Source organism: Elephas maximus, chromosome 6, assembly GCF_024166365.1.
Source record: "Elephas maximus indicus isolate mEleMax1 chromosome 6, mEleMax1 primary haplotype, whole genome shotgun sequence".
Lineage (NCBI taxonomy): Eukaryota > Metazoa > Chordata > Mammalia > Proboscidea > Elephantidae > Elephas > Elephas maximus.
In genome coordinates, this window is record NC_064824.1 from 122,651,038 (window position 1) to 122,664,727 (window position 13,690).

Sequence of the window (13,690 nt, forward strand, 5' to 3'; positions counted from 1 at the left end):
AAAAAAAAAAAAGCTCAACACAGGGTAACAGTGATGTTGTTATATAAAAGAAGACAACATTAAAATAATAAAGAGGGACTAAGAAATGTAATCATACACCTTCCATATGGAGAGGAAGATACGGCGATACAAAGAAATAAAAGTTTTAAATTTAGAAAAATGGGAATAAATAATAAGCTAACCATAAAGGAGACAAACTATCCTACTCATCAAAATAAAATACAAGGGAAAAATACAGACTCAGCAGAAACAAAATCAACAACAACAAATATGAGGAAAGGACAACATATAAAGAAAATCTACTCAGCACATAAAATCAAGTGGGAAAAAGAAACTGTCAATACACAAAAAAAGAGATCAAAATGATACCACTAAATTCATACCTATCCATAATTACCCTGAATGTAAATGGACTAAGTGCACCAATAAAGAGACAGAGAGTGGCAGAATGGATTAAAAAACAAGATCCGTGTATATGCTGCATACAAAAGACACACCTTAGACTCAGAGACACAAACTAAAACTCAAAGGATGGAAAAAAATATATCAAGCAAACAACAATCAAAACAGAGCAGGAATGGCAATATTAATTTCTGACAAAATAGACTTTAAAGTTAAATCCATCAGAAAGGATAAGGAAGGACACTATATAATGATTAAAGGGACAATACACCAAGAAGATATAACCATATTAAATATTTATGCACCCAATGACAGGGCAGCAAGATATATAAAAGAAACTCTAGCAGGATTGAAAAGTGAGATAGACAGCTAGCTCCACAATAATAGTAGGAGACTGCAACACACCACTTTCGGTGAAGGACAGGACATCCAGAAAGAAGCTCAATAAAGACACGGAAGATCTAAATGCCACAAGCAACCAACTTGACCTTGTAGACATATACAGAACACTCCACCCAACAGCAACCAACTATACTTTCTTTTCTAGTGCACATGGAACATTCTCTAGGATAGACCACATATTAGGTCATAAAGCAAGCCTTAGCAGAATCCAAAACACTGAAATATTACAAAGCATCTTCTCCGAGCATAACGCCATAAAAGTGGAAATTAATAATAGGAAAAGCAGGGAAAAGAAATCAAACACTTGGAAACTGAACAATACCCTGCTCAACAAAGACTGGATTATAGAAGACATTAAGGATGGAATAAAGAAATTCAGAGAATCCAATGAGAATGAAAACACTTCCTACCAGAACTTTTGGGACACAGCAAAAGTGGTGCTCAGAGGCCAATGTATATCAATAAATGCACACATCCAAAATGTGATGTGTCTGATAAAATGTGACCAACGCATACTCATGGGGAGCAGCCCATCTGTATCTGTAAAACCGGCGTGGTGTCAGAGGTCCTCTAACTTTGTGATGGAGGATTATCAAGATCAGCAGCAGCCCAAAGCTGATTCCTGTGAGGTGGAGGTCAGGCACACCTCCAGTCTCCAAGCTTTTTACCAATTCTGACACCACCTGTTGCTCTCGCAGTACTCTCTATTTCTCTGCTGGGTTTGGTAATTCATTGTAATGACCACACAGAACTCAGACCGTACTCACAGTTATGGGGTTTATTAGGGAAGTAACAGGTTACAATTCAGATCAGAATCAGGTTGGAAGTAACAGGAACGACTCAGGATGCAGTTCTTTGATCAGAACAGGTTCTTCTCAGCCATACCTCTCTCAGCCCTCAGCCCTCAACCCATGCTCTGGGCCTGGCCTCTGCTCTGCTCAGGCAAGTGTTACAAAGCTCCTTAGCTCTGCTGGTAAGTGCCCAGAGACACCCTACTTTACCAGGAATCCTCCTGCCTGAAGGCACTTGGCTCTCTTGCTCTGTAGGTCAGTGAGCATAGCCTCCTGGTCCCGTACTGCTGCCGTCTCATGCCGTCTTCAGTGTTACAGTTCTGTTTCCTGGGTCCAGGAAGTTCTCAGTGTAAGGACCCTGGGTCTAAGGGATGTATCCTGCTCTGGCTTTTTCTTGATAGTAGTGAGGTCCCCCTCCAACCTCTGGGATTGGCTCCCTTTAAGCCTAGGGGAATGGCAAAACTGACCAATCCCCGACAAGGATTCCATGCAGCTTATTTACATGATCCCACCCCTGCAAGCATTCCATGTACCTTGTTTGCAATAGCAAAACTATCCAACCCCCTTGGTGGTCCACAAGCACCTTATTTGCCTAGTCCCACCCAATCATTTTGTGAGGGTTACAAGTGCATGTCTAGAAGGGCCATACAGAAGTAATTCACTGCACCGCAGTATGATACAAAAAGGATATTCCATTAGGCAATATTAGAAAGGCAAACTCTTGGTCCTTTCTGGAGTGAGCCCTGGGATCTAGCCTTGGCTCTGCAGACATTTTTACATTTTCTCTCTTGGACTCATACTCCTGTCTTACTTCCATATATTATAAATACACTTGTAACAATGAGAAACTTTGCTGTGCTAGTATTGTCTCTCTCTTTCCCAAGACTAAATTCCTTAAGGAAATGACGTATTTATCTCTCCATCCCTACAAGCGCCCCAGAATTTGGTACCCAGTAGGTACCTCAATGAATGAAGTGAGTGTATAATTCTGGGATTCCTACAAACACTATTTCTATTTTAAACTCTTCAAAAATAATAACTGAATGGGATCAGAAAACTAGAGAACGCAGTAAAAGAGGCTGTTAGAGATATTAGCAATTATTAACATGTTTACTAGAAAGTGGCCTGAGGTAGCTCTTCAAAATAGGGAAAACAGTTCCCTTTTCTCCCTTCTCTTTTAATTAGCCAAAGCATACATACTTACTAGCAATAGAGCTCATTCCACTTAACAGATCAGAATTATAAAAGGCAAATTGGCGGATGCTTTTTTTCCTGCAATTTGTGGATATGAGAGTTTAATTCATAAAAGTATAGGTATAAAATTTTCTAACATGATTTTGCTTCAAAAGCTGGTCTTTTCTACAGCCACCAGTGTTTTCAGCTAAGTGATTTCAAAAACATAAAATGCATAAATTATGAGAACAGTATAGGCTCTGACTGGTCAAACGACATGGTTATCAAGACATAGAGGTATTATGCTTCCAATCTTCTGAATCATGTTTCTCATACTTGGAGACCTCATTTTCCTTCTTGATGAATGAATATGAGGTTTTAATGTATAGTTAAAGAGTGATCAGTAGAGCCCATGTGTTAAAAAAAAAAAAGAAAAAAAAATGTTTTCAGGTTTTTACAAGAAGTATTTTAAACTATTCTGATTTAAATAAGCAGAACTCCTGGTGGCGTAGCAGTTAAGTGCTAACCAAGAGGCTGGCAGTTCGAATCCACAAGGGCTCCTTGGAAACTTTACGGGGCAGTTCTACTCTGTCCTATAGGGTCACTATGAGTAGCAACCGACTCAACAGCAGTGGGCTTTTTTTTTTTTTTTGGATTCAAACCTTTATAAAATGAGTGAAAAGATCAGGCAAATCAAGTGTGGCTGTGCCAGATATGTGATAGTTGCTTCTGAGTTCAACTTGGAATATGATTCTTCTTCCACAAAACAAAAAAATTTCGTCATTTCAAAAAACAAATACTCCAGCTTATCACCTAAAAGAAAAACCATTCACTTACAAAATCCCTACCTTGTGCTGAGAATATTCAGGCATTGCTTGAGATGTGAAATGCAGCTGAGATTAGAACTGGGATTACCAGAATAGTTATTCTTTTGACATGATCTCTAAACTGAGAAGCGGTGAAGCAGAAAACAATGTTTGATTGTCAGGTTCAGAGGAAAAAGGAAAAGCCCAGAGGCTTGGCCTTTTTATTGTTTGCTTAAATGCAAAGATATATTAGAAGAGGTCAAAAGGTTTTAAAAAAGCTGTTTCTTTTGTTGTATTTTCCAATAATGGAGAAGCAGCATTTTTTTTAACTGCTCACAAACGCTTTATTTTTTACTTTGTACAAAATACAAAAATGCAAATCTGAAGAGTGCAGACCAATGGTGACAGGCACACTGCACAACAGCAACCTTGTCTAGTAAGACATTAGTTTTTTAAAACTTTTAGTGAATATACTCATACATAAGACAACGACGACAACAAAAACACACACGGAGGTGAGACTTAGCTATTTCTACCCTGAAAATAATGCTTACCATCATGACTCTGGATGGAGGAAAAAAATTAAAAAGGCAAATAATATATTTTTTCATAAAAAGTCAATGCTACCATAAAAATGTCTTTTTTTTTTTTCCCTGTCACACTGATTAAATATCTTCTGAAAAGCCACACATAAAAACAAAACAAAACAAAAATCCTGGACAGGACAGTAAATGCTCAAGAGGGTTGTTAACCTATGTAACCATTCAGTAGTTTAAAGAATCTTTCAGACAGTTTTGAAGCCTTTCTATTCATTTCTAAGTACAGTGTTCCAGCCATCCTGTCCTTCTTTCCCTCTAAAACACATCCCAGAACAGAAGTGTTTGTGTCACCCAGTCTCTGTTGCTAAGAACTAGTTTTGGAAAACGGAAGCAACGTACAAAAATATTTAACAGAACTATGAAAAAGATGTAGGAAAGGAGTCTTGTTCACAGCAAAGTAGTCTTTGCTTTGTATGGTTTCTTCTGTATACTCTTCAGGGTTTGTTTATCTGCCCCATGAATAAGATAGCACCTATGGAATTAAAAAGAAACAATGCATAAATATAAAAGCATAATCCTTAAAATAAGATGAAAGGTATTATAATTAAGGGGAGGTGCCCGAGCCATGTTTAGCCTAATGCTCTCTAGCAGTGCTGTCTTAACAGAACTTTCTGTGTTGTCCAATTGGGCAGCCACTAAGTCACATGTGAAAAGGAGCCCTGGTGGCGCAGCGGTTAAAGCACTTGGCTGCTAACTGAAAAGTCAGCGGTTTGAAGCCCCCAGCCACTCCAAGGGACAAAGATGTGGCAGTCTGCTTTCGTAAAGATTTCAACCTTGGAAACCCTACAGGGCAGTTCTACTCGTCCTATAGGGTCTCTATGAGTTGGAATTGACTTGATGGCAATGGGTTTGATTTTGGTTGTTTTTAGTCTCATGTCAAGGGGCCCTAGTGGCACAATAGTTAAGCACTTGGCTACAAAATGAAAGGTTGGTGGGTCAAGCCTACCCAAATGCAGCCCAGGAGAAAGACCTGGTGATCTGCTTCCGTAATGATTACAGCCTAGAAAACCCTACGGGCCAGTTCTACTCTGTCACATGGGGTCTCTATGAGTTGAAAAGAACTAGATGATACTCAACAAGAAAGTCAAGTGTGACTACTGAGTTCCTGAAATGTGGCTAGTATGACTGAGAAACTGAATTTTTAATTATATTTTGTTTTAATTAAAATTGAAAGTTAAACAACCACATGTAACTAGAGGCTTCTGTGTTGAACTTTTCAGCTCTGGAGCACACCATTTAATTATGAAATTAAAGGCACAATGAGATAAAAGTATAAGGAGCTATTTTATATTAAAAAAAACAGTGAATGCTAAAATGCATTTTGTATCAACATGAAGTTAACCTCTCTACTAGAATGGTCTTATTTATTGTTTATTATAACAGGAGGTAAGAAGTATTGAAATCCTCGTTTTAAAAATGATGCTGAGGGACAGCCAGGTTCGAACCCATGACTCATAGAGTCCAGATCTACTAAATGAACAATTTCCAGGTCAAAACGATAGAGTGGGGCTAACGAAAGCTGAAGACATGTAGCTTCTTGCAGAGTTTAACCGCTGCATTTATAAAAATATGGAAAAGACAGTGCCCCAAAGTGTTGCTGTCACTCTACGTATGTTAACAACAACAAAGCCCAAAAACTAAAATCCTAGTTTAAAAGATTACATGACAGTCTATAAACAAAGCCTTGATTTTCTTTTCTCTTCAAGATGAGTGGTTATCAAAAATATCCCCTGAATTCTTCTTAAAATCCAACAATAGTTTAGCTTAACTTGTAAAAAATGTCTGCCTTGAGCATTAAGCTTTCTTTTTTTTTTTTATTGTGCTTTCAGTGAAAGTTTACAGTTCAAGTTAGTTTCTCATACAAAAATTTATACATACATTGTTATGTGACCCTAGTTGTTCTCCCTATAATGTGACAGCACACTCCTCCTTTCCACCCTGTATTTCCTGTGTCCATTCAACCAGCTCCTGTCCCTCTCTGCCCTCTTGTCCTCACCTCCAGACAGGAGCTGCCCATTTAGTCTCATATATCTACTTAAGCTAAGAAACACACTCTTCACAAGTATTTTATGTCTTACAGTCCAGTCTAATCTTTGAAGAGTTGGCTTCAGAAAAAGTGGTTTTAGTTTTGGGCTAACAGGGAGTCTGGGGGCCATGTCTTCTGGGGGTCCCTCCAGTTACAGTAAGACCATTAAGTCTGGTGTTTTTACTGGAATTTGAGTTCTGCACACCACTTTTCTCCTGCTCTGTCAAGAACTCTGTTGTGTTCCCTGTCAGGGCAGTCATTTATGATAGCCGGGCACCATCTACTTCTTCTGGTCTCAGGCTGATGGAGGCATTAAGCTCTTTTAAGAATTATCTATATGGGATCAAAGTGACAACAGCAACTTGACAGATAGGAACCTTAGGGGCCAGTGAGTTTATGTTAATGAAAGAGGAATAGCTCAGAAAAGGAGGGTGAAAGTGCACAGCTCAAAGAATGTAATCAATGTCACTGAATTGTATATGGAGAAACTGTTAAATTGGCTTATGTTTTGCTGTGTATATTCTCAACAATGACAACAAAGAAGGGTGGTTATATTATTCAGTTGCAATTGTGGACATAGGGAAATGGATTAAGACCAACGCTATTGGTTCGAACTCTGATTGCCATAGACTTTTCTGGATGCTAACAATTAGTAAAGATGGAAGAGGAGAATCACTTACCTGTAGGATTATGTCGGATGATAAATAGAAAAGGCCTATCTACTATAAACCAAGGTGGCGACGATCTTGCGATCAGAATGGCAGCTATGGGAAGAAAGGAAAGTGCATTACACACGTGGTATGATCCAGCATGCAGCCCACTAGATGGATCCTCAGATGCAGAGGTTTGAGGACACGATGAGTCCCTGCCCCACAGGTAAGCCATGTTACAACAGGCTCAGTGGTCACCACCATAGGTCAGGCCCTTTTCGTTTATTGCCTCATTTATCCTACACAAGCAGTATCTTCACTAATAGAGGTATCTACCCTTCGTAAGATTTTTATGAGGATTAAATGTCATAAACCATGTCAAGACTTTTAGAACAGTGTTCGCCACATAATAAACACCCAATGCATATTCACCACCATTATTAGCTATTTTTTATTCACACCATTTGCCTGGCTGTTAAAGGCCCCTGGTCTTTTTAGCCTATCCAAAGTCTTCCTGTATATTAAGTCCCAGCTCAATTTGCAACTTATCTGTGCCTTCTACTATGGCTATCCCAGGAGCTCATCGAGAGCTTTTTTTGCAGCGGCAATGGATATTATTCATCTGGGACCTAGTTCCTTATACACTTGTTCAACTCATCAGGTGTAGATATCTGACCCCAAAAGAAAGCTTCTCCAGGTTCCTGGGTTTCAGATATGCCTACTCTGCCGTGCTTACTTGATGGTGACTTCCATTTAATAAGCCTGTGATAGTGACAGTCCTTGGGTGGTACAGTTAACGTGCTCAGCTGCTAACTAAAAGGTTTGTGGGTTGAGCCCACCCAGAGGTGCCTTGGAAGAAAGGCTGGTGATCTACTTCTGAAAAATCAGCCATTGGAAACCCTATGGAGCATAGTTCTACCTGACACACCAGGTGACTGTGAGTTATAGGTGACTCGCTGGCAAGTGGAAAAGAAGGGAAGGTCTTGCAGGAGGGTAGTTACACGGTTTGACCAACCTTGCATAACTACTGTATGCCTGCTGAAATAGCCCCCAGAAAGTATTGATGACTTGGTCTTGATGTTACAAAGGAAACACATGCAGCTAGCTATGCAAGGTAAGCCATTCAACCCAGGGTTATTAAGAACAAATCAATAGTGAGCAAGGCTGGCCTCATGGGCATGTGACCTGGACACTGGCACAGGGCCCCACACTCATAGGGGCCATCCACATGGTTTAGTGCTCTGCTATTGCTATCTTCAAATTCTTACTAAGTTAAACAAGGAATTCTGCATTTTTCTTTGCACTGGGCCCTGCATATTACATAGCCGGTCCGAAGAGTCACACTAGTTGGCAAAATTGGTTGCTAACTTTAGGCAAAATTTATGATGTTGCTTATATTCGCCTAGAAAAGTAAGAAGGCATCTTAAATATCCAAGCCCTGTTGTTCTGTGTCTTTGTTTTAGATGCTGTTTTAAAGGAATAGAAAATAAATGTGTATTCAAGAGAGGTAATGACGTGTCTACTGTGAGTATAAATGGAACCTTTTAAGGATCAGAAATATTCAGCCTAGCTGCAAGCGTAGCTAAGAGAGACATTTTATGAGCTCACAGGGTTTAGTCAAATCTATTCATTCCCATCTCATATGGATAACGGGGCGGGGGGGATGGAGGGGGCCAGAGAAAAACAACAGAAGATTGTTCTGTTATCTTTTTTCATTAAGGAAAAAGCAGCTGTGGCTGTCCTAATTATCTAGCAAGGCAGCTAGCAGTCCTGCTGCAATGCAACACACGCTTGCTGATGCTTCCCTTTGCCCCACAGAAACCTGACTGGCTATTAGCCTTCAAGTACTTGCTATTATTTTCTGCTTCAATCTGAAGGTTGGTCTTTCCTACCAATAAGAAGGCAAGGTGTGCTTTATCCTCCTAGAGCAGGCGTGAGCAAACCACTGTTCTTGCGCCAAACCCACAGGACCAAATGCTGTTTTTGTAAATAAAGTTTTATTGGAACGCAGCCACACTCATTCATCTCTATTGTCAACGGCTGCTTTCAGGCTACCACGGCAGAGTTGAGAAGTTGTGACAGAGACCCTATGGCCTGCAAAGCCGAAATGATGTACTTATTACCTGGCTCTTTAGAGAAAAAGTTTGCTGACTCCTGTCCTAAAGGAAGTGCTTTTCCTTAATGAAACAATCTGAGCTCCAGTGGGGCAGGTCCTGATCTGCCTATACTCACCACTGTGGCCCAAGGGGCAACTCACAGTGCCTGTCGGAAACAGAGCTCACTACCTATCTCCCTGGGTGCCACAGATGGTTCAGTGCCCGACTTTCAGCTGAAAGGCTGGCTGTTTGAACCCACCCAGGGGTGCTTCGGAAGACCGTCCTGGCAATCTGCTTCTGAAAAGTCACAGCCCTGAAGACCCTACGGAGCAGTTCTGCTCTGCCCACGTCGGGTCTCCATGCGTTGCGACTGACTTGACGGCAAGTGACAACATCCGCGTATTTGCCAGCCCGACAGAGGAGCGTCTGCTTGCCCACCCTGGGGCCCCTCCTGCCACAGGGCCCTGTACTTACTTGTTGCTGCTGAAGCTTTGGTTCCGTCTTCACTGACTTCAATTTTTGCCTTTTGTAAAATGTGAGAAACATGAAGGTTTTCTGACCCTGTTTCCAGAAAATAAATTAAAAATAGTACTTGAAATGTAAGCCGTCCCTTTGGTTGGGAGAGTAACCTCAAAGCCATCCAAATTCCAATTCTTAGAAGGCATCTGGAGTGACCTCTTTCTATCCTGGTGAGTGAAGGCTGTAGGGCGATCGTCACCTGTGGTTAATTTCCGTCTCTGCTAAGTGAACTGTGATACTTCAGTGGAGGGATTCGCAGTCCTGAACTATTTTCAGTGCCTCTATCAATTCAACTGATCACTAAGAATTTTATTAAAAAAGTGAAAAGAGTGGAACTTTATTTAAAGAGGAAGCTCAGTCATCCAGAAGAAGCGAGCCAGCAATACTGTTTTTTCAATTACTGAATGTCAGAGCCCCCAGAAAATATCGCAGATAGCATTTATAGATGGGGAAAACTGAGGCCCAGAGTGATAAGAAATTTGCTCAAAAATCACACAGCCAGATAGTGGCAGAGTCAGTACTGGCTTTTCACACCAGAAGCTGCTCCTCTCAGGGGCGTATTAGAGAGAGAATAGCATTGAGTATGAGAAATGTCTAGACTCTTGTGGAGGACCAGACTCAAGGGCAGCTGTGTTCTAGGAACCTTCTAGTGAACTTAAGTCCCTAATCAGCAAATCCTCACCAAACCAGCAATACCCACCGGGTGGAGCTTCCAAGGAGAATCCAAACTGAAGTTAATGTTAGCCTTGATGGGACGTAGGTTTGGATGCATAGGGGAAAAGGAGCTTTTCATGTCATCTGGTTTTAAATTGTCCCTAGTGATACCTAGCTCTAATATGACTGATTACAGGATCCAAGTCACTGGGTTTCTCAGTGCTTCACAGGAGAATGTGGGCACCTGGTATTCCCTGTGAATACCACCTATTTAGGCTACAAAGAATAGCCCTAAAGGGGTATTACATATCAAAACAGTGCTTCTCAAGCTTTTTTGGGCTGAGGAATCTTGTTAAAATGAAGATTCTAATTTAGTAGGTCTGGGCCAGACCCAAGCATGAGCATTTCAAACAATCTCCCAGATGATGACAATGCTGCTGGACAGATCATCAGAGTTTGAGTAGCAAGTGCTTTAAGGGTATCAATAATATCCATGGATCTCAGATTCTGCGGAAGAATCCTGATCAAAAGGGGGAAAAAATGGAACAGAATGATACATTCTCAATGGAATCCAGACTCTCTGGAGCCACCGAGGCTGGATGAATAGCTGACTACTGCCCCGAGATAATCTTTAAACCTCAAACCAAAACTTTTCTTGGAAGTTTGCTTTGATCCAAACAACAGTTTAGCCTAATTAGTAAAGTATGTTTGCCTTGAGTATTGAGCTGTCTGAAATATCTATCTATAGAGGATCAAACTGACAACAGCATCTTGAAAGGTTAGATGACAAGCTTAGGGGGCAAAGAATTTATGTTAATGGTGGTGGAATGTGGAAGAGGTTAGAGAACGGTTATACAAATTGAATGTAAACAATGTCACTGAATTGTATATGTAGAATTTGTTGAAACAGTATATCATTTTCTGTGTATATTTTCACAAAAAAATAAAACTACAGACAGAAAAAAAAAAGGAATATCCATGGAGCTGCAAATTCACCAGAAGAGTTGTACTTGTCCCAAAACACATAGATACAGGTGATCACTAGTAGGCAGGTTGGTAATGACTAATTTCTAATCATTCAAGGGAAAAAAATATAAAATGGAGTACAAATAATGTTTAGGTGTGTTCTTTTTTTGCGAGGAGGTTGCTAGGTTCTAAATTTAAAAGATAAGAATGGCTTTTCAAACATAACTCTAGAAAAAGATATGTATATTGGCAAATGAAGGGATACACTGTCAGCTATGTCCTACCTACTCTGGCAAAGAAGAGTTCTAATCAGACTCATCTGAATTTATATTATTTCAGATTAACTGGCATGGACGTGCCAAAATACGTATCTGGATAAGATACATGATTGATATTACCGTGTAGAAGCAAGCAAGCATCTGAGAGCTCAAAAGTCTTGATTTTTCAAACACAGGGAAGATGTTTTTGTTAGGAAAAAATAAAATAGCGACCATATTAAATATTTCTTTCACTGAGTATGTCACTTGGGTTTCACATGTAATGAACATGTGAAACGTAAAGATGGATGAGTTATGCTCATTTAAATGATGAAAGATCAATAGCACTGTTTGGCAATATATCAAATTAAACCTTGGATACCTTGAGGACAACACGTTGCTAATTCTAACTTTTTCTCTCTGAACAAATCAGAGGCTTAGTTTCTAACATTTTCTTCAAGTTTAAGGATAAGCTTTAAACTGAACGTACTTGTTATTCTCGAAAAATTTGCCTTTGATGGCTCGAACATCTCGGTAATGCCAAGAACTTTCAGCGACTCCTTCATATCTGTTTGGGCTACAGCTGTGAACCTAGCAAGAAAGCAGAAAATACATAGTATAAATGATGGACAGTGATATCATGAGTGCCGGTGGAAAAATGTTCCCCAAACTGTTTTTTTTTTAAAGTATGATCTGAACACCAGTCTAAAGTGCATCTTAAATTTTAATCTCAAGATTAAACTACCACATAAACAGAGAACACCCCATCTCTCAAACACTAGTGGGCAAAATGAACAGTTCCTACTGAGCAAGTGGGAGCACTCTCACAGGCATGTATAACAGGCTCCCTTCCAATGCTTAGGAAGATTTACAAAAGCGCCTTCTCTCACACTAATGTAGAGGTACAGGCAGGGTGTTAACAAGTACCTGGTATTCTGGAATATCTATCATTCTTCCCCATATCCAACCAAAGAGCCATTAACCTTGGCTGCAGTAAGAACCACCATCCTTACTGGAATTGGGTGGTCAAAAGAGGAGATACGTTCCTCCTAGTTCACATTGAGATTCTGAAAGCATTTTATGGTTAAAATGAGGGCAAGCGTCAGGAAGAGGTGAGGTGATTATTATATGTGGGTATAATATGGTCTTCTTGGGTATTTGTGGGCTGCCTGGCCTGGTGGTGGCCTAACTACAATTGGTCACGTAGTTTAAAACATTTACGTATGTCAGTTATTAAACCTATCAGAAGATGTTTTATCAGATTTTACCTCCTCCTATGGAGGAGCAACAGGGAGGTGAGTAGATTCTCATCACAGATGGGCTATAAGGGCAACTTGCCTGTTCTTCACCAACCAGGGCCTACAATGCACCATGTTGTTCGTTTATATTGAGCATTGCCTACTCGAAGACTTATTTTACAACAGGGAAATTATCTTGGGAGAATTACTAATACTTATCATAAATGTGGGAAACGCTGGTGGCGTAGTGGTTAAGTGCTATGGCTGCTAACCAAAAGGTCAGCAGTTCGAATCCGCCAGGTGCTCCCTGGAAACTCTATGGGGCGGTTCTACTCTGTCCTATAGGGACGCTATGAGTCAGTTGGTTGGTTGGTATTGTAATGCGGAGTCCCTGGGTGGTATAAACAGTTTATGCGCTTGGCTACTAACTGAAAAGTTGGAGGCTTACATCTGCCAAAGGTACCTTGGAAGAAAGGCTTGGCGATCTACTTCTGAAAAATCATAGCCCTAGGGAGCACAGTTCTACACTGTCATACGTGGGGCCACCGTGAGGTGGAACTGACTGGATGGCAACTCGTTTTTTATTATGAATATACTCTGAATACTTAACTCAGTGACTGGAAGATCAAAAGCTACTAGAACGGAAAGATACCTCCACCAGCACCAAGGCCTGGGCAGTTAAAACACTCTGGATGCTGGGAGAACAGTCATGCTGAAACATTCAGAGAGAGGGGGTAATGTTCATTGCTTCCTTCACTGGTCTGGGCAAACCATCTTCTGACCAGTTAGAAATGTAAGATTCAGACAGAATTTGGAATTACGCTTCCTTTGGCCTCGAATCATAACAGCTCAAAATCCATTTCTATCATACTTTTAGGGTGTAAAAGAAAAAACTGCCCTAGGTATTAATGTAAGAATTCGACCTGAGTGGCTTCAAAGTATTTCCTTATCACCTAACTTTTTGGCCTTAGTTTCCAGCAACTTCTAGCTGGAACATAAGAAATGCCTAAAATGAAGTTCCTTATCAAAAACCATGGAGTGCTAATAACTACTACACTTTCACCATTATCATATGATGTTATGCCTGTGTTGGTCAGAGTCCTCTGAACAG

The 13,690-nt window shown here is 40.4% G+C and overlaps 1 protein-coding gene across 2 annotated transcripts in view; it reads right to left on the reverse strand.

The window, feature by feature from the left end:
• Nucleotides 1-1,572: 1,572 nt before the first annotated feature.
• The window catches only part of SERPINE2 (serpin family E member 2), an 82,390-nt gene continuing 70,272 nt past the window's right edge, over nucleotides 1,573-13,690 (reverse strand). For both annotated transcript variants that reach the window (XM_049888317.1, XM_049888318.1), the window contains exons 6-9: nucleotides 11,832-11,932; nucleotides 9,420-9,506; nucleotides 6,880-6,963; nucleotides 1,573-4,645 (exon numbers count right to left, since the gene is read on the reverse strand). In XM_049888317.1, coding sequence (XP_049744274.1) covers nucleotides 4,608-4,645; nucleotides 6,880-6,963; nucleotides 9,420-9,506; nucleotides 11,832-11,932 — 310 coding nt within the window. In that variant the 3' untranslated portion in view covers nucleotides 1,573-4,607. The remainder of the gene's footprint in view (nucleotides 4,646-6,879; nucleotides 6,964-9,419; nucleotides 9,507-11,831; nucleotides 11,933-13,690) is intronic.